Source organism: Chanos chanos, chromosome 7 (genome assembly GCF_902362185.1).
Source record: "Chanos chanos chromosome 7, fChaCha1.1, whole genome shotgun sequence".
NCBI lineage: Eukaryota > Metazoa > Chordata > Actinopteri > Gonorynchiformes > Chanidae > Chanos > Chanos chanos.
Window position 1 is genome coordinate 33,104,225 of NC_044501.1, and position 19,340 is coordinate 33,123,564.

Consider the following 19,340-nt stretch of genomic DNA (forward strand, 5'->3'; position numbering starts at 1 on the left):
TATGAATTATAATTATTAACAGCCACGTGTTGGGCCATGGATGTTATGAGAAACTGTCAAAAATTTGGTGTTGCTTTTCCCTTTGCGTTCCTTCAACACGTTATGTCCAATTTAACCAGAGGCACAGCTCATCATCAAACAACACTGCCCTTAAACAAATGTACAAGAAATATACTTTAAACCACAGATTTCAAAAGTCATAGCAGAGACAGGTAATAAAATGTGAAACAAAACAGTAAAAAAAAAGGCTGAAAAAAGGCTGAGAAGGAGAGAAATATGACATAACATGACATGAATTAGTGTTTCTTTTGTCTGGAGTGAAACGAATAATGGAATTCTCTACATTCTCCACTATACTCTTCTGCTAACTGTTTCATCTCTGTCCTTTCTTACAAAGGTTTTTCCATTCATCCTTTATGGTGATAGGACCCAGGAGATCAAGTGGAAGGTCAGGACCCCTAGAGCTTAGATGGTAACTCTACATCTAAGTAGGCATAATGTCCACGCAACCTGACACTGCAAGGAAAACACCAGATTGTATTTCACTCACTTGAAACTACACCTGACAGCTAATACAGCAGCTGTGTGAGTGTGGGTTAGGGTAAATGCTCACAACACTGCACTGTTACTATAATACCATCTCTGTTGTCTCTTGAGACTTTTTTTTTTTCAAAAATGGCAATGAAAAGCTTAGTACTGCACACAGTACCTATGAACCTAAACAGAACTTCTAAAGGAGTTATCTCATATGGACAGTTCTTTCATTATCAGAGTGGTAACGTGACCAGATGCTTCCTTCAATTACCAGCTACCCAAGAATAACCCTAACCCTAACCTTGTCCTCTATCTTCCAACTGTCTTTGTTGCCATTTCAGGAAAAGAAAGTTAAAAGCCAATTCCTATTTGAGTTCACGTGATGCCACAACATAACCCTAACATCTGATATATCCCTTATGGAACTGTGCCTGCTGTTCAGGGAATGAACACAAAACTTGGATTCCAATTCTAGAACTACTCAGTAACCCCCAGTGTTCTATTCACAGCTACATCTTCATGGCACTAAGACAGTAGAGTTAGTTAGCAAGGATTTTCTGGCACCCAAGAAATACATCTGGGAAACAATGTCAGCAAAGCTAAAGGAAGTGAAGGAGAGGTGTGAAAAATCAACAAATAAATAAATTAAACGTTTAAAATTGTGAAATGCAAACATTTTCAAACAATTTCCCAAAGATGTATCCATGGCATAGTAGCAGAGGTCACCAATGGACAGCTCATTTTGGCTTGAAAAATATTTGCTGCAAACATTATGCATAGATTTCATTGTTCCAGTGGTACATCATGAATCATAAAATCATATATAATCTGGTGACAAAATACCTTGCCATGGATGTAGATTAATAATGGATTATATTCTTTGAAACCACCAATCTTTGGACTTCTCCACATATAAACCTTTCATCAAGTTTATTTGTATCTGTGGTAAATTGTCTGACTTCGACCACTCGTTGGAGACCCATAAATAAATTCATCAAGCTGTGCCGGCTCAGACAATTACTGAGGTGACAGACTGGGTTGAAATAAACATTGCTAACATAGCTATTTCTAGTGCTGGAGGCAAACATGCAGTGCAGGCTCACATAGAGTTTGGTTTTGTATGGTCCCAGTTCACATGTTACCAATTATGTAGCTATACAGAATAGCTAAGAAAAATGTCATGATATATCATTTAAAAAAAAAAAAGCATACAATAATTAGAGCATGTGTCATTAAGTTAATACAACGGAGCATGTGCTTTAAGGAGAAAAGAAATGGAGATTATGATTTTAAACCAATCAAACCATCTGCATTTTAATAATATCACCAACTATCTGGTATTCTGAGACAAGATGAAGGGCCATTTCCAGACACTTTGGAGTCTCTAAAGTTTTGAATTTTTAGAATCTGATGTAGCAGTCGTTGTGTCAAACACAAGCAATGAATGCCCTTTTAACAATTCCCAAAATCATGTGTTTTTTTTTTATATTTCTTTTTTGGCAATATTAAGCCAAAAACAGCAGTACATCATACAGGGTTTTGTTTGGTTTTTTTTTTTTTTTACAGAATAGTTCTCTCTTCCTTTGTTTTCCCCTTTAAGCTCAAAACATACAAAGCCTTCATTCATGTCATGTCATTTTGTACACTGAAGAGAGGCTGAACAATACACTGGCCTTCATATACCACATATTCTGTATGTCATTACGCACAACAAAAGATAAGTACATGGGTTACATAACCTTGTTTACCATGAGGCCTTTTATGTTTTTGTGAGGTATTACTAAACTGCAAACATAGCAGCATTTATAAATACCAGCAACTACACTGATTCAGCAGAAAGACACTATGCGTGCACATGTATAAATTTCCTATTTTCACTGCAGGCATTACACCAGTATAACAGGTCACCTTCCACTTATTGAAGAAATTAGTCAAATTCAACAAAGAACCATGGAATGCAGTCCAAGTGAGGACGAGGAATTGGTCTTCCTTTTTTCCTGCAGTGATAGAGTGTTTTTAACACAACACCTCCTACTCACAGTGGGCATCTGATAGAATATATATGAATAATAAATTGGTTGTGTTACATAGACAGAATCAATGGGCCTTTTTTAAGAGGACATATTTTCCTTAATGGCTTTGGGAACTTTACAGAATCTATGTAGTGTTAAAACCAATCCCTTCAGTGTTACCACATCAGTCACAATCTGACTTTAAATCTTTCATAGTGCCAGCTGCGAAATCTGATTCATTCTGGTCATTCTGTTATGGAATATCATTGTCGTGAGGACACAGCAGTGCCACAAAAAACAATACCGACATTACAAGGTCCAATACAAAACAAAAATATACCAGTAGGTTTAACAACAATGCACACAGCGTATTAATGTAAACAGTCAGCTAAAACGGTAACATATGGCTGGAGCAGTGTAATAATGGTCAAAAAAAGAGACTCAATCTTTGAAGAAACTTAGAAGCTGAGAAGAAAATATATGTATAGTATAATTTACCTGATGTCCAATTGCCTGGGTTCTGGGAAACAAAATTTATGTCCAAATTGTATATTTTAAAATAGCAAAAAAAAAACTGATTTATTGTGCATCGTATGCTGTCTTAATTTATTTTTGCTTAATTTCTTTACTATTAAAAAAATAGCCAATATGAGCATTATTCAACTAACTTTGATGTGGTAATTCAATGTTTTAAGGTTAGAGTATTACAAACTGCCAAATCAAGAGTGGGCATTTTTGTCGAGAGTAACAGGTGGGGCTAACGTGTTTGTATAGAGTATTTCACCTTTCTCATTGATAAAGGTGGGAAGCTTACTATGTAAGATGTGGTTGCAGATCAGGTAGTTGCATGTAAATGTGGGTGGTAGAGTAGGGAAGAGTTGGGTGTTGGGTTGGATGTTTGAAGAAGTGAGTGAATAATGGATGACTTTCACTTCTCTCCACTTCATCACTGTTCGGCACTCACTTCTTCTTTCTTCTCCTCTTCACACTCTCAGCTATAAGATCAGTAAAGGGATTCCTCATCCTCACTCGGTGTTACGTGGTATCCATTGAACGTGTCCAATAGCCAGTACCGTTTTGAGATCTTGACGGGGATAGTGTGCCACTGATGTTGTGTTTTTAAGAAGTTGGTTGGTTTTTCTGACAGGTCTAACTGAAAGCTCACTGGGCTTTATCTCAATGCCTTTGGGGTGGTTTTTTTTCCCAATGATCAAGAATGTGATTCTCCTTCTGAATGTCAATGCTTCTCTAAAAAGAATTCCGCAAAGTATACCTGGAAAGTTCAATGAAAAATGTTCATGTTTAATAACTTTCCTCCTTCCTTGAGCTGCCTTCAAAGGCCAGTGGTGATGTGGGTTAAAATTACTGTCTAGTTTCTCCTCCTGAGAAGATTTTTCCTTTTTTTTTCAGAGTTCTGTTCCTTTTTTTTTCTTTTATTGTCGATGAGTACTGTTGTCCCCTGAGTCAAGCTAAAACAGACAGGCCATCCTCTTCTTTTCTTTTATTAACTGTAGCTTCTAAGTGTGAAAAATGCTCAGTGCCATTAAATGTCAGATCATCGTAATCCTGCGGAAAGTTGATGGAATGTGATCTAAGAATTGTGATGGTTTCTCCATCTTCTGAATAATCAGCTGTTTTATCTTTTTTTATTTAAGATATTAGGCTGTGAGGGCACCTAAGGATGACTGATAGTGACGAAGAGTTTATGTTAATGACCAGAGTCTGGTTAATCTTAATTTGTATGTAACATAGTAACATAGACTGCGATTATCAAGGGACATAGCCTTTCCGAGTTTTGTTGCCAATACTATTGTTAAGATGACTTTGGTAGTTTTATGTAAGTTAAGTAATACAAGTAATGTTGCATTCTGGCAACATTTTGTAATTTAATCTTTTTAAATTTTGTGAGCAAGGGGTTTGACAGCATGTAGATGTCTAAAACAAATAAACAACAACAAACCCAATATTATTGTCTAACTTAGCTTTGGCTACGTTTCTATTGTTTTTACAGTAATACAATATATTAGCAATCTTCAAATGGATAACTGAACAGCACATAGAGAGACATTTATAATTTTTCTGCATCTCCTGCATTAATATGTTAAATTTCTGGAGCCGCGGTCAAACATAAACAACAAATGAAAACATTAGCCATAGGATCTACTTGCATAACTTAAAACAAAAATCTCAGACACCCTGAAAATCATAAACAGGAGGTTTTAAGAACTTTGAGGTCGATAAGAGCTACCTGTCCTGAAAGTGGTTTACGGAACATATAGTATATGAAATGTTTTACTGCTCTTTCAAGGTACAACTATAAATAAGAAAGTTTAGTTTAATAAAATTCATTGAGAATTTTAGATTTGATTCTAAATGGTTAAATGAGATTTAGTCAGGCTCCCTTCACATTTACCGATGCTACGCAATGTTCAAAGATTGCAGGCTAATAAAAGCAACCAGTTCCATCCACTCTCTAATCTATAGCACAAGGTGCCATATAAGTTGTTATAAAGTGCCTATGAGTTGTGCAGTCCTATTTGCAACTCCGTATATGTATAGATATCTGTATATTTATGTACAAAGAAAGGGACCAAAATGAACTAGTGCTTGACATGGGTTTTTCTGTCTAAATTTCATTTTGTTTTATCAGCACTTCTTGTTGTGGGATATTTTATAACTGAATTTACACGAGCACAAGGTTTTAATTTTCAAAGAGTATTCAAGTATTTTTTCCTTCCATACTTTTTTTTAGGGGAAATTTTAGCATCTTCAGTTCATATTTCACTGGCTCAATCAGATTTTATTCCTTAAGATGCATAAGAAGAAACTATCTGAGAGATGCTAGACCATCATGGTGTTGTTGTTGGAGTTTTGCACTCTTACAAAAGAGAGACGTAATTCTTATTTGGAGGAGACGGGGACTAGGGGGGGAAGGAAGGAGTGTCTGACATGTTTGAATCCTCAATCAAATTAGCAATTGGCCCTGGCTACACGACATCAGACTCCACCACACATTGCTCAGTGTATTCCTTCACCAGCTCCACTCCCAGGGTCTGCCGGAAGAAATCTGCCATGGGCTTCCAAAGTGGTGGATCCAAGAACACCTGACACATCACGTGGCCCTTCAGGGTACCAGTGTGGCGCCGGAGGTGGCAGAGCAGTTGCTGCACAGCCAGCCTCAGGTCTTTCCCAAACACATCAATGTTGAGGTAAAACCAGTCTTCGCCGATGGGCACATGGAACGGAAAGGTGCACAGGCTGGCTACCGAGGGCTGACTGGCGTCGTCTACCATCCAATCAATGTCTTTCTTCAGGAGTATGTCCATGTTGCTTGGCAACGGCTTGAATGGCTGCCAGTCCTGCACGATGGTGGCATTGGGTAGAACATCCTGCATCAGCTCGCTGCTCAAAAAGAGGTCAAGCACCTCTGCTTGCTCCAGGCGCACGGGCGGCTTTGGAGCAGGGAGGCTGTCACCAGGGAGACCAATGTCGGGCCCAAGTTCGGCCAGGCGAAGCTTGAGGTCTTCAGCACAAAAACGAACCAGGAGAATTCCCTTTAGGCAAGAGTTTGGTAATGGCGTGAGAAAATGTGAAGAGATAATGAGATACCATAGTTTAAGTGTGGCATTATCATAAAAAAAAAATCATTGTTAGATCATGCCTTCAGAATTATGAACAGGTGCCATCTCTCACATGGAAAAAATAACAGCTGAAATAAATAGCCAGACCATTATCAAAGGTATTTTAACTTCATCTGCCAAGCAGTCTACCAAACAAGTAGCTCCTACCTGTTTGGTGATGAGCCGGTATTTTTGGAAGTCCTTGGGGCCGAGTTTGTCATCTCTGGTCAGTCGGGTCACTTTGACCTCAGGATACTTGGACTTGATCAGTTGGGAACAAAAGCGGAGCAGCACCCCAGCTACACCCTTCCCCCTTTCCTGTGGTGCTACACGTAGTCCCTCAACCAGCATGGTCTCTCCATCATCAATAACACACACTGACTCAAGTGCAATCTGGAATTATAAATGTAGAGATTTACATTTTTGTAGGAAAGGAAACAGAGTCATGTAAGAGACTTTCCATGGATTTCTTTTTGTTTTGATGTTTCAAGCACAGACTCATCTGCAATGTCATGTAGAAGTATGTTGTCTAATGTCTGCTTGGAGTTCAGAACATGATATTTAGTCTTACCACTTTGCCTTGCTTGCGAGCCAGAATAACAGTGCGGTTCGATTCCTGTAGCCATGCTTGGTAGCGTGTGGGCAGATAATCTAGGCCGCCATAGATATCTTGACTCATTGCCATGATATCGTCAAAATCCTCCTCTGTTGCCACGGTGAACTGAAGCTCTGTCTGAGGAGGGGTCTCAGGCAGCTGAGGGCAAGGAAGGCTGTTTTCGATTTTCATCCTTACCTACCTCTGGTGGTAAGAAAGACAAAAAGACAGAGAGAGAGGCAGAGAGAAAGAGAGAGAGAGAGAGAGAGAGAGAGAGAGAGAGAGAGAGAGAAAAAGAGAACAGAAAATCATTTTGTCTGTTGAACTCAGTTTAATAAACAATATTTCCACCTGAAACCAACCTCTTGAAGCAGAACCAATTGATCCTGATCAAACAAGCTTTGTATTACACTGATAACTAAACCATTCCAAAACAATGGTTTAAACTCTTCAAATTCCTTAAACCCTGTTTAATCAAAAAGTCCCTATCAAAGTCTTTTTTGCCACAACTACAGCTGCCCTGCTTATTCGTGGACTCAGAGCAGAGACCTTTGGTAAAATGCCTTTAGGAAACACCTTCTATCTTTTTCACCAACAAAGTTTACAAACTTAGATGATACTGACTCTCGGGCAGCCAAGACACAGGGAAGACCTCATAATGACCAATCACTGCCTGTGGACTGATTACTCAAATGATTCAAAGCGTTAGTGCTTCAAAACTGAAGGCCATGGGAAGTTGAGTGGTAAAATGGTACATTGTTTACTTTCATTTGCCAGGCTGGCACCAGGGTAGCACCAACAGAGGCAGCTGGCAGTGTTCCTCAAAATTTCCCCACCCTTCCAGTCCCTACCTCTACTGCCAGCTCCCTAATCCCTTCACTAATTCCCTCTCTACCGCTCTGGCCTGGATCATTTCCGAAAACAAACACATTTTTCCCAGCTAAGAAGAGAAAGGATTAGAAGTATGGGCTGGTATCAAGGCAGAGTGAGGGAAAAGATGGATGGATGGGCAGAGAGAGGAGTGCAGGCATGCATGTATGGACAGTGAGAACAGAGGATTGAGCTGTTGAAAAGCTGACAGATCCCCAGAATCTGCCTGCTGGAAGAAATACCATGGTATATCCCAGAGAAAACACAGCGCCTGTGTGCCTGGTTCAAATTAGAAGTAAAACACTCTGGTACTTTTCCACCCAGTACACTGCTAAAATGGACTAATCGCCTAGCCTGTTGTCATCCAACAGTGCTTCGGATGGGTGCGGCAAACAGGAAATGTGTTGACATTCCTCTCTAGTGAGCGTGAAATGAGAATTATTCATTCCTGTTCAAATGAACTCGGAAGGTATTCACTATTTGTTTAAATCTTAATCTTTTGGCATGCGCGCTATCTTCAGTGGAATGTTTACATCAGAGCTTCAGAACTGGAAAACATCTTATCCCTGACCATGTACATCATAGATATAGCTGCATAAAACTGACTTTTCATAGCTGAATTTTTTAGACTAGGTAAAAAGTTTCACAATCAATTTCAAATTTTTGTTTGACATCAAAAAGCAGACACTTAAATAAATATGGTTTAAGTAGATCAGTGGACAGCTCACCGCCTGATTACATATGAGGAGTCACATCAATCATAATTCTGGACGTACCATTACATTTAGTGTGATAAAGCTACAACACAGAATTTCAGGAGAAGATTAAGGTCAAGGAGAGTTTAAATTTGGTAACTATAATCTAGATTGTTGTTCGTGTGACATTTAAGTGGATCAGTGATGAAGGATAAAGTTTATTTATCTTCATTTTTTTCATGACCCTTTCTCATTGAATCTTTCAGCTTCCAATCTGTTCCGGGCAGCACACCATAACTTACATCACATCTGTGTTTTCAGCCAAATCAATGACAGTCTGTTTCTTTCTCTTGTCCTACCCTAATTGACATCTTGCCCTGGCTCTCTGTTTCCCACCGTCTTTAATCCCCAATTCATTTACCCTAGTTATTTACCCAGTTTAATTTCCACATCAAACGTGTATGGGATCACGCAGCATGGGAAGATGGGTGAGTGTTTAGACTGCATTTCATTTGATGATTCTTTTTGTTTGGACAACACAAGCCCTTACTATGAACTACAAAACACTTTCAAAATGCTGCTGAACACATCCAAACATAAGGAACGAGATCAGTGAGCTTTCATGCATTTTTATAACCTTTATGACAACTCACTGATGTTAACAGTACACAATGTCCTAACATGTATTAAATATCATATATGTAAGGTCTTCCTGTACAGCAAGGTACGTGACACCCCCATCAGTGAGACAGCCCTCGTTCTCAGTTATGATAAATGATGACAAATAAATAAATGTGATATGACATCAGTGATATCATCAATATGCAGACCGCTCAGGCTGAAAGTTCATTGAATGTTCCAGACTAAATTGTAACATTAATGTCTCTAATACCTTTATGTAACTCCAGCTGTGCTGTGGTAGTTTTCGATGATGTGTTGTTATACGCAGTTTGCACAGTCAAAGTACGATGGGAGGTTGGTCAATATGTTTTTTTTAAAAATTGTTTTGAGCATACGTCCTCACAATAAAGACTCGAACATCCTCTCATTTATTATTTGTAAACAGTAGTACATGGTACTAAGAACAAGATGAACAGAGGTATGTACAGTAGTGCAACTCACTGAATGTAAAGAATACCACGAGAATTATTCCTGCACTTGTCTCTAAAAAACATGCATGGCAAGCAAAACTACAAACCACCATTCCATTTACAAACTAGATATAATTCAAGCTTGTTGTGTTTTCAGAAATAGATAAAATATTTGGTTTATTTGTTATGCAAAAGATGTCAACACTTAAAAAAAGAAATTAATCATTTACATTATTTCTTGTATGATTTTTATGATACTCAAATTATATAAACATCAGAGCTCAGAATATGCTCTATCTCAAGAACAAAAAACAGAAAACAGAAACAAAAGAGGAGAGAGAGAGAGAGAGAGAGAGAGAGAGAGGGAGGGAGAGAGAGCGTGCATAAAATACGAATAATTTTACCTGCTGAACCAAGAGAGAACACAATAAAAAAACAGAGACAGAAACACGGAAAACTGTTATAAAGAAAGTGGAATTTAAGGGAGGGAAAGTGAACTGGCAGCAGACATACTTAAGCAGGATACATTCTCCATAATCTATGCGCGGACTGTCCTGAGTTTACGTAACATGCATGGGTAATATCCTATGACATCACATAGACAGATACAAGCTCTCTGCTTCTTGTTTCCGTACATTAATCTAGGTTAAAATTCACATGAGTTCATCTGTGCAGTAAGCCTTACTCTAATACATGACATAATACTGAATGATTAAAAACTGTTATTAGATTTAAAAAAAAACAAAAACAAAAAGAACAGCCTTTGGGGTCATCAAGCATAAATGACCTCTCATCGTATGCAGGTATACAGGGCACAGAACATCTTGCGAGAATGCATCGCATAAGAGAGATGGTTTCTTCTGATTTATTCATTTCCACTTTTATCCTTCCCATTCCCTTTTTCCTTCTGCTCTCATATTTGTATCCTTCCCCCTCTGTCTATCTTCCTACCCTTAATAGTTCTGAGACAGAGAGGGATAGAGCCAGTAAAACCACAGTTATTATGGCAACCAACCACATTGTGTCCAAATTTAACTGCCCTCCAATCTCTTTGTAGAAATTCATTAAACTGACTATGGTGACCAAACTCAAACTCAAACTTAGGACAAACCAAAGACCCTTTTGTCATATTCTTTATAAACTAAAAATGCACAAAACTAATCTGATGTAGACAGACACTTTTTCCCCTAAAAACCGGATTCATGGTCATGTGTGAGGAAGGACCAAGCACAAAACCAAGGACTCCACTGAGAGGAACTTATTAACCAAACAGGTAAGAGAATGAACACACCAAGAAAAGACTGCGTTTGTACTGACTACAGTACTCAAAAGGGGCACAGAACCCAATGCATCTTATATACTCGTTTTAGATATGTACACAACATTTTGCACAAAAGTGTGTAGTCATGAGACACATACACACTTGTTATAACTACACACAGAACCTTACTTAAGATGTTAGATGCTACTTATAAGCCTTTTCTTGGGTCATTTGCTGAGCGGCCAGTTGAATCAGAGTTTCTCAGTGGGTAAGCCATCAAAGTTTATTGAACCGGGACATATATGGAGATATATGCATTTGAACACATATACTGCAGAACTCCCTGGTGTGGTCTGCAGCTGTTGGCTGCCTCTCCCAACAACTTACGGGGCGCCACAAGGGCAACATTATAATCACTTCAGGGCCCTCGCTCTCTCTCTCTCTCTCACAGCCCAGAAAACAGCATTATATGTTCATGGGATGGTTCCAGATCAAATGTAGGAACACCTCCAAATGGGTACAACATATAACACTTAACATATTTTGCCAAGAATAACAACACAGTACACAGAATGTGTATAATTGTGTGTGTATGTGTGTGTTTCACACGAGGTGCTTATTTACACAATTGAGTGTATTTCTATTACATCATAAGAAAGCAGTGGCTGGCTGTACAGCCAGACAGAATGATAGCCAGAACAGAAGAGTATCAGCTCACAAGTAACAAATCAAAACACCACACCACTGCAAAATCTGTGCCTTTGCATTCACGTGTTCCGCATCGTTTTGCTATTTCAACGCCAATCAATCACCATTTCGGGATCTAGGTATGTCATAGTAATATTTTCAATCTGTAGTAGCCTACCTTGATTTTATATGTAATGTTCATTATGAGTAATGGTGAGTCTCATGGTGATTCAGGGAGTCAGCAGCCTGGGTATGCTAAATATTTCGTATTGCCGACTGCACACATGTTAAGAAGCTATATGGCTGAAAGCTTTTATATTGACTGTTTATCAAAAGGGCTCTGAATCATTCATGAAAATAGCAATATTCATATAGCATGATGCAGTGAACAAAAATATCTGCCTGCAAATAATAAGGTCATGTCATGGATCTTTTTTAAACCAAGGGAGGTGCTGATGGGGCTGGTGGGGGTGACGGGGGCTTAAAGCTGATTGGTAGAGGCTTATACATACTGTACTGTGTCCCCACGACTTTGCAGTCCTTAGCATTGCATCAAAAGCAATGTACAGACGTAAAACTGACCAAGCATGACAATGGTGCGTGCTCATCGCCACTGCAGCAAGCAACCTACACCACAAGCCCTATGAATCACGAAAGCTGACACAGTCTCTTATTAAACAGGTATAGCACTGTGCAGTTGAGAGTAGAGGAATAAATATAGAGCAGGTTATATTTTCTCCTGAAATGAGAGTTTTCTTGGACACGCAGAATCCAGGTAAATACGAATTTACAGCAAACGCACCATCAAAACGCAAGCGCTGGCACCAAAGCAATGGCGAGTATAAATCTCGATATTTATATGCAAACCAATCACTGACTCCCGCTTGTCCGATTTTCAGGCGCGCCCGCACACAGACGCGCGCGCACCAAGTATGCAGTCACGTTGGGAGAAATGCAGGCGTTTTGCAGGTCATTAAAACATTCTTTGTGTGGTCCCAATAAAAGCTCATTCACAAGAAGATTGTTTATATATGATGAAACATAGATCCCACTTAATATTATTTAGCGACAGTTAACGATGTCAAGGTCGTGGGACTCAATTAAGAAATGACCGACTTGAGCATCATCACGAGACATCCAATCGCTCGCATTTCATGGAAATTCGTTCGTCAGTGAACCTACACGCTTCCATTCTTTTCAATGTGCTCTTTCATTGGGACTGAAAATACACGTCATTACAGTAAGAATGTCTATTCATTTACAATTGCACTCGATAACCATTATGAATCTTTCAACTGCTTCTAAATTACAGTTCTTGTAGGTGAAATTCTCACGTTTTTCTTTGCTGCAAGATATGACAAAGAAATAGTCATTGTTTTCATCCATAATATTCACGCAATGCCACCACATTGTGAGCGTTTTCTGTCACATATTGATGAAGAAGTGACAACTTGTGCGCGCGCACTTATGACGACGTGAAGGTATAAATACGGTGCTAAGTAAAATGAAATTAATTTAATCTAAAGATATAGTTCCCTTATACTTATCTATTCTTGTCTCTTTAAGGACTTCCATAATTTGGGCCACACAAAATGGCCGTTGAAGATGTGGGGGTTCATATTTATAACGATTAGGCTATATTTAATGAAAGGAATGATGGCAAGGCGCAAATGCAATCGTCATTACAGACGGAACATCGAAGCATTTCTAATTATGCTAAAATAGCCTAAACTAACAGACCAATTCAAATAACCGTATTGCATTGTTTGATTGTCTGTGAGCTCACGTTATGGTGAACTATCTAGGTTAACAGCTAAACTAACAGTTAGTTTAAATGACGTTTGACTCATTTTTCCTACCTTTGGAGGAATCTATAGATGTGAGCTGGTGATGTGGACAGGCGTCAGGCAGATGGAGAATGCGTGAGAGTAGTGGTAATTTTCCCGTGGCTCTATCGGCTACCGTGGTCGGTCATTCAGTATATGAGATTACCACAAAGCCCCTCCCGCAATCCCCGCCCCCAATAAGTGACTCCCTTGAGCACTACGCAGACATGTGTATGTTTCTATGCATATCAAACACTCCTTCCTTTTCAAGAGGGTGTTGTTTGACGCAGCACTTTAACTGAAGTTTACATTCTGGACAGACACACAGAGACATATTCGTGTTTCATAGACACTAATATATCATCTCGGTGGGTTCCTACTTTGCTTATGTTAATTCACATAGAGATAGCCTGAACGTGGCACCGCTGTGCATTGTAGCTACTTGACGTAGCTAAAATACATTTTGCAGTTTCGGCTTTCGGGTATATAGCATGGATCTATTTTTTTATGGCATAGCACACAAATGAACCACGAGATCAGAAATCATGACAAGATTCTGAATTAACAGAAAAGCAAACCGGTCGTTAAACTCGGCACAATTTAAAACCTTTTAAACAGGGTCCTGCGACCCAGTGTACTTGTTTATTCGTTGTTATTCAAGCAAAACAGGTTTTGTTTGATGGTGCTCAGAGAGAGTTCGTTTACCACCTGAGACCGTATCAGCACACCGAATGTTTGTGGCAGAAGTAGCGGTCAGAAATTTATGCAGTTAGATTTAATGACAAATAAGCATCGTAGGCCGCTGTTGCTATGTTCCCTGGACATATAGGCCTACTCATAACTTCAACTTGTATTTTAGTTTAACGCTCTTGCCTCTTTAATCCAAAGGCTGGAACCGTGAATTCAGGTACGTTATCTCGGCAAAATGGTGATCGTTGCATTTTCCCAGTCCCAGATAGATAGGCTACAGGAAAAGGCTCAAGGATAAGCTATTGCTGCGCCTGCGGAAGAAACATCAACTATTCCAAGTATTTCAGACCTTTTATCCAAAATTGAATTTAGGAACATATCATTTAATCCTCCGCTATGCTCCTGCTACCTGCTTTTATTTCAAACAACTTACAGATCTGGGGAATGTAAGCAATAGATTTCTAAAGTCTCATTTAAACAAATCGCAAATTATTTGATCATTTTATTTGATAAGCGTAACAATAAGGGTCACGGTGGAGACCACTTAAATTGCAAAGTCAGTCTCAAAACTGTGTGGTTCAAAAGAGCATTCAGCTGAATCTCTGATTCAGAACCATGGACAGCTTAACTTCGGTTTTATGAATGAGCGCCTCCCACCGATGCGATTTGAATGAGGGATTTTTCCCTGACGTCTTTAGTCTGCATTTTTTCAAATGGTCTTGCCAAATTGCCACAAAGTGACCTCGCGGTTAAAATTATAATGACACTTACAGTTTCCCCCCCCCCCAATGATGTTTCGGTAATCAACTGAGCATTAACAGGCAGACATTAATGTCACCCAAAACTGATCAGCTGCATTCCACAATTTAATTTTTGCAGTCTGATCCAAGATTTAAGAAAAGACCCAGTAATAGGTTATTTTTGCATGAGAACGAACTAGCTCAGAAGTCAGGCCTATTCACAAGTTGTGGCTCACCCTGCATTTCTGTTAAAGACGACGTTCTGATAATTGTAGGCCCGATAATGGTCGACCTATTTTGTTCGATCATCCCAGGCAGCAGGAGTAAAGACGTTAACAAAAAGCCAAGGCTTGAACAGAGCACCATTTCCTTTCGTGAGCTTGACATATGTGTGTTAGGCATACGGAATAATTGAATAATTGTGCAGGAAAAGTGTCGAAATAACTTTTTTTATTTAATTTTTTGCCCTTTTATCTCACTATCTCCCAATATAGTCATGGCCGTTTCCCCTCGTATTTCTGGTCCCGGTTGGTTGCACAACCCCCACTCCGGCCGGGTAGAGCGCAGACCTCCACATGTCTCCAGCGATACATGTGGAGTCAAACACCACTTCTTTTCACCAGACCGCGCGAGACTTTCCCGAGAAGCTGAAACGTGCGCGGAGCTTCACGCAATGCTGCCCAGAATGATCCGCCTCTAATCTGGTGCCCCAAACCAGCGGCGGGAGCTGGTGTTGCAACAATTGGGAGACGATTTCCTGCCGCCTTCCCTCCCACGAGCACAGCCAGCTATGTTTATATGGATGCCCGGACAAGCGGGAAACCCCACAACTGGGATTAAATAGTGGTTGGCTAAGGTGTTTACTTCTACACCACCCGAGCTCTCCTGGGAAGATGAAGTTTTGGTATCAATGTCACCAGGGTAGGAACTAATTTGGCCAATAGTAATAGGTTTTATGTCGGAGACGAGCAGCTGTAAACTCTTACAACTGTCTAAAAGGCAGAAAGTGAACCAGTTCAAGACACTATCAAAATTATTTCCTGTTGGAAAACCAAAAAACAGACAGACAAGCAAAACAGATTTAAGTTCAGCACCAAGTTAGTAGAGAGCTCCAAATCAACACTTGCCTGGGTTTTTGTTGAAAAGGGCAATAGAGTTTTTAGTTAGTTTGTTAATCGAGGTGTGATGTTCTAGCAATGTCAGCATAATGTTAAACACACTTTTCAAGGTTAATAACATTTGAAAAGCCATGTGGAGGAATCATGAGATCCCCTTCCCACTTTCCCTGTCCTTTTACAGGGGTTTTAGGAAGCAGTCTTCCCATTTGAGATGTCTCCCTCCCTTCTGTGTTTTGGTGATAAGGGAGTTCTGTGTCCAGCCGAGGTCACATGAAGATGTGGGTGTTACTTGACTCCAGGTCAGGGACATAACAGCTGCGGGTGTCACATTGCTGACATATTCAGTATTGTCACAGTAATCCTGGTCATTTTATTACAATGATTTCCATAATTCGTGTAGGATGTCCGAAGACAATGGTGTGTGTGCCAGAGCAATTTCACTACATGCTTTATATATCCACATAATCTCTCATTTCCTGTAAATAGCTATCACAAGTAGGGGAAGTACAGATGCAACTATTATGCAAATATCAGTGCTCCCGCTGCAGTAATAGTATGATCTGAGATACAGTGACCAGCATAGCGTGCATGGATAAGAACATAAATCTTTATTATTATCATTAAAGAAAATCAAAGAAAAGATTAAAACAATAAGAGCGAAAAAAAGCAAAGAAGAAGAAAATATGATATTTTAATGGACCTCCATGGGGCTTCCACGCAGCCTGGATACAAGATAGTAGGGGAATGCACACCATGAGATCACACAGATCAAAAAACACACTGCAATTGAATTTCAAACTGTAGTGATAAAATGACTGCTTATGGCTTTTACAGATCTTTAAAACACCTGGTCAATCAGAGATATAAGTATTTTAAAGAAGTTCACTCCAAGCCCTGTACACTGCAAGACCCAACACAACAAGACCATATTACAGACAAGAATTCTAAAGTCCTAAAAAGGTCCAGGGTGACATGGCCATTGGAAAATCAGCCCTTAACCTGTTATTTTAATGATAAGTAGAAGCGTATGTGAGTAGAGGTTGTGAAGCTCCAGTCATTTAGCAAGGTTGTTAAGTCCTCTTAACAAAGTCCATGCCCAGAACAATGATGTATCAGAGTCATCATTTGATTGTCACATTTCAGGTGATTTTCTAGGTTTTTTGGATGTTATTTTTTGTGGTGTCCGTCAAGTCACTTTTAAGGCAGTAGAGGCAAGGACTCAAGGTGGGATGTCAGAACTGGGTGTTGAAGGCACTGGTTATATTTCTCAGTTTGTCATATGCCTTCCTCTTGGCTTGCTGTTCATAAAATGTGGCTGGGCTTCCTAAGCCCAATGATCTTGGAGCAGGCAATTACTAGACAGTTTCTACTGTTGATTGGAAAGGATAAGAAACAATATCTGAGGAGATGAAGAAATTCAACACTTTTTTTCTGTGAAGCAGCTGTAATTGAGGGACAGTTTATCTGCTTAAACTTCTGAAATCGATACTGGTTCACAGTCTTCACCCTTTCAAAATGAACAGCCACTGTGACCAAAGGACAGCCAATGAACACTGAACATGAGGTCCTTCCCAAAGTCTATCACCGTATCCATCTTGGGGTAATGTTTATCTCATGTCATACATTGTCACAACAGATGATGGATTCCTGAAGGGCCAAGCCATAATCTTGCTCAGACCCTGAGAAACCTGAGAAGAGGACAGCATCACCTGCAGGTTTGACAAGATGGTGGTGGGCATGTTTGCTTTCACAGTTATTAGAACAAAAGGGAAAGAAGGAAGTGGGGAAGAACACACCCTTGTGGCCAGACTCTGCTTGTGGTCAGGATGCCTAATATAATGCCATACAAATAATGTGTTCACTCTGTGTTGTCTGTCTGTTAAAATTCATAAAATTAGGCTGTAGTCATGACTGTTGCGGTAAATGGATTAGAAAACTAGATCACATTTCATGAATAGTCATGGGAAGTACTTCTTGGGTCTAGAAAAATCAGCTTCATCTCTCCATGGTAATACAAATACACAATCAACTTGTTGAGGACAGAAAAAATAGCTTTGGCAAGCTGGGAGGGAAGGAGAGAAGAGGATAGTGTTGGAGAAATATTACTCTCCCTTAAGATAACCATTGTAGCAACCATGATAAACAATAGAAGCGTAAATAATGTATTCATTACCTGCCGGCCCACAATAGGTTGCCCTAAAATAACTGCCTGTAAATTATGGACCACTGTTGAATCCAAAAATCTTGCTCTGTTGTACATGCCTCCCAATTTGCTCGTGTAGTCAAAGAAAATTGTGGATAATGTTTATGTATTATCATATTTCCATATACTAACGTTGTCGTCCTTGGACATTGATGAAATGAAAGTGCGAATTTAATCGTTGCTCTGTGATGGATTATAGGCACAAATAGCAATTAACAGCACAACTAACCACCGCATGGGAGGCCATCTAATCCTGCCATTAACTTTAAGAGATATTTGATTGTAAAACAACAAAACCGCAGATTTATAAACGTATAAATAGGATATATATCAGAAAAATGCATACTACATCACAGGTAGCGTGGCCGAGCGGTCTAAGGCGCTGGATTAAGGCTCCAGTCTCTTCGGGGGCGTGGGTTCGAATCCCACCGCTGCCAGTAAAACTTTTTTCATAAAATGATTACATAACGCGTAACAATCATGCAGGGAAATAGTTACAAATGACAAAATGTTGAGTTTAAAAATAGTGACATTAGTTTAAAAATTAAGTGCCTGAGACTCAAAGAACTCGGAATTCAATTCTGCAACGCACAAGATATTTACTTTAAACTGCAGTGAATGTTTTAGGATGTTTAAAGCTCACTGTGCTTATAACACTCTAATACTCATTATTCATTTCTTTTTTTTTCTTCCAGTTTTTTTTTCGGTTTCAAAGAGTGTGATGGAAAATGTAATAAACAGTAATCATCGAACTTTGATGAAAAATGTATTAGTAACCGGTAGGACTAAAAAAAGATATATAATTTTCGAAGTGAAACGAGGTATATAAAATGGAATTAAACGCAATGTTTATATGTAGCATAACATGTGGACATCTCTTTTACAACGTTTGCTCCTGCTCCTCAAAGCTGACGGAAGGGAGCGCAAGGTTGTTAAAAACGCTTATTTAAAACGGATACTTTTTGGTCCCACTTGTGACTCGTTTCATAGCCATCAGTCGCTGGAAGGATTCTCAAGGAATATTCAGGTAATGTAAATGCTCATGTAAATATATATCGTTCGTGTATTCCATTCGCTATTCAGCGTTATGATATGTATACAGTACGTTACACGCTCTCTTTTGCTACCCACTTTAACTTGTTAACGTAGTCTAGTTGGTAGCTAGTTAGCTTTCTTGTATGCTACTCATTACCTACAGTTAGACACAGTCATGTTGAATAAAACAGAACGAGACTGAGAAATACGTTATCAGCTTGTTTATTCTCATTACAACTAGGAAGTATATCAGTCTAGTGACTACACCCATAACTGAGATGACAAATATATTTAAGTTAGCACCACATGCTAAAGCTACGCATGTGCGCAGGCTTCTTTACTTAACAAGCAGCTCGGCATTAA

General features: G+C 39.3%; 1 protein-coding gene and 1 non-coding gene across 2 annotated transcripts; one reads left to right on the forward strand and one right to left on the reverse strand.

Moving 5' to 3' along the window:
* Positions 1–5,533: 5,533 nt before the first annotated feature.
* On the reverse strand, positions 5,534–6,953 carry nat16 (N-acetyltransferase 16). Its single transcript, XM_030779516.1, has 3 exons — positions 6,738–6,953; positions 6,335–6,559; positions 5,534–6,100 (listed from the first exon to the last, which is right to left on the reverse strand). Exons 1-3 carry the CDS (start codon positions 6,951–6,953, stop codon positions 5,534–5,536), a joined length of 1,008 nt encoding a protein of 335 aa, XP_030635376.1.
* Positions 6,954–18,297: 11,344 nt separating this feature from the next.
* Positions 18,298–18,379, forward strand: trnal-aag (transfer RNA leucine (anticodon AAG)). Its single transcript has one exon. It is a non-coding gene; the product is annotated as a tRNA-Leu (tRNA).
* Positions 18,380–19,340: the final 961 nt, after the last annotated feature.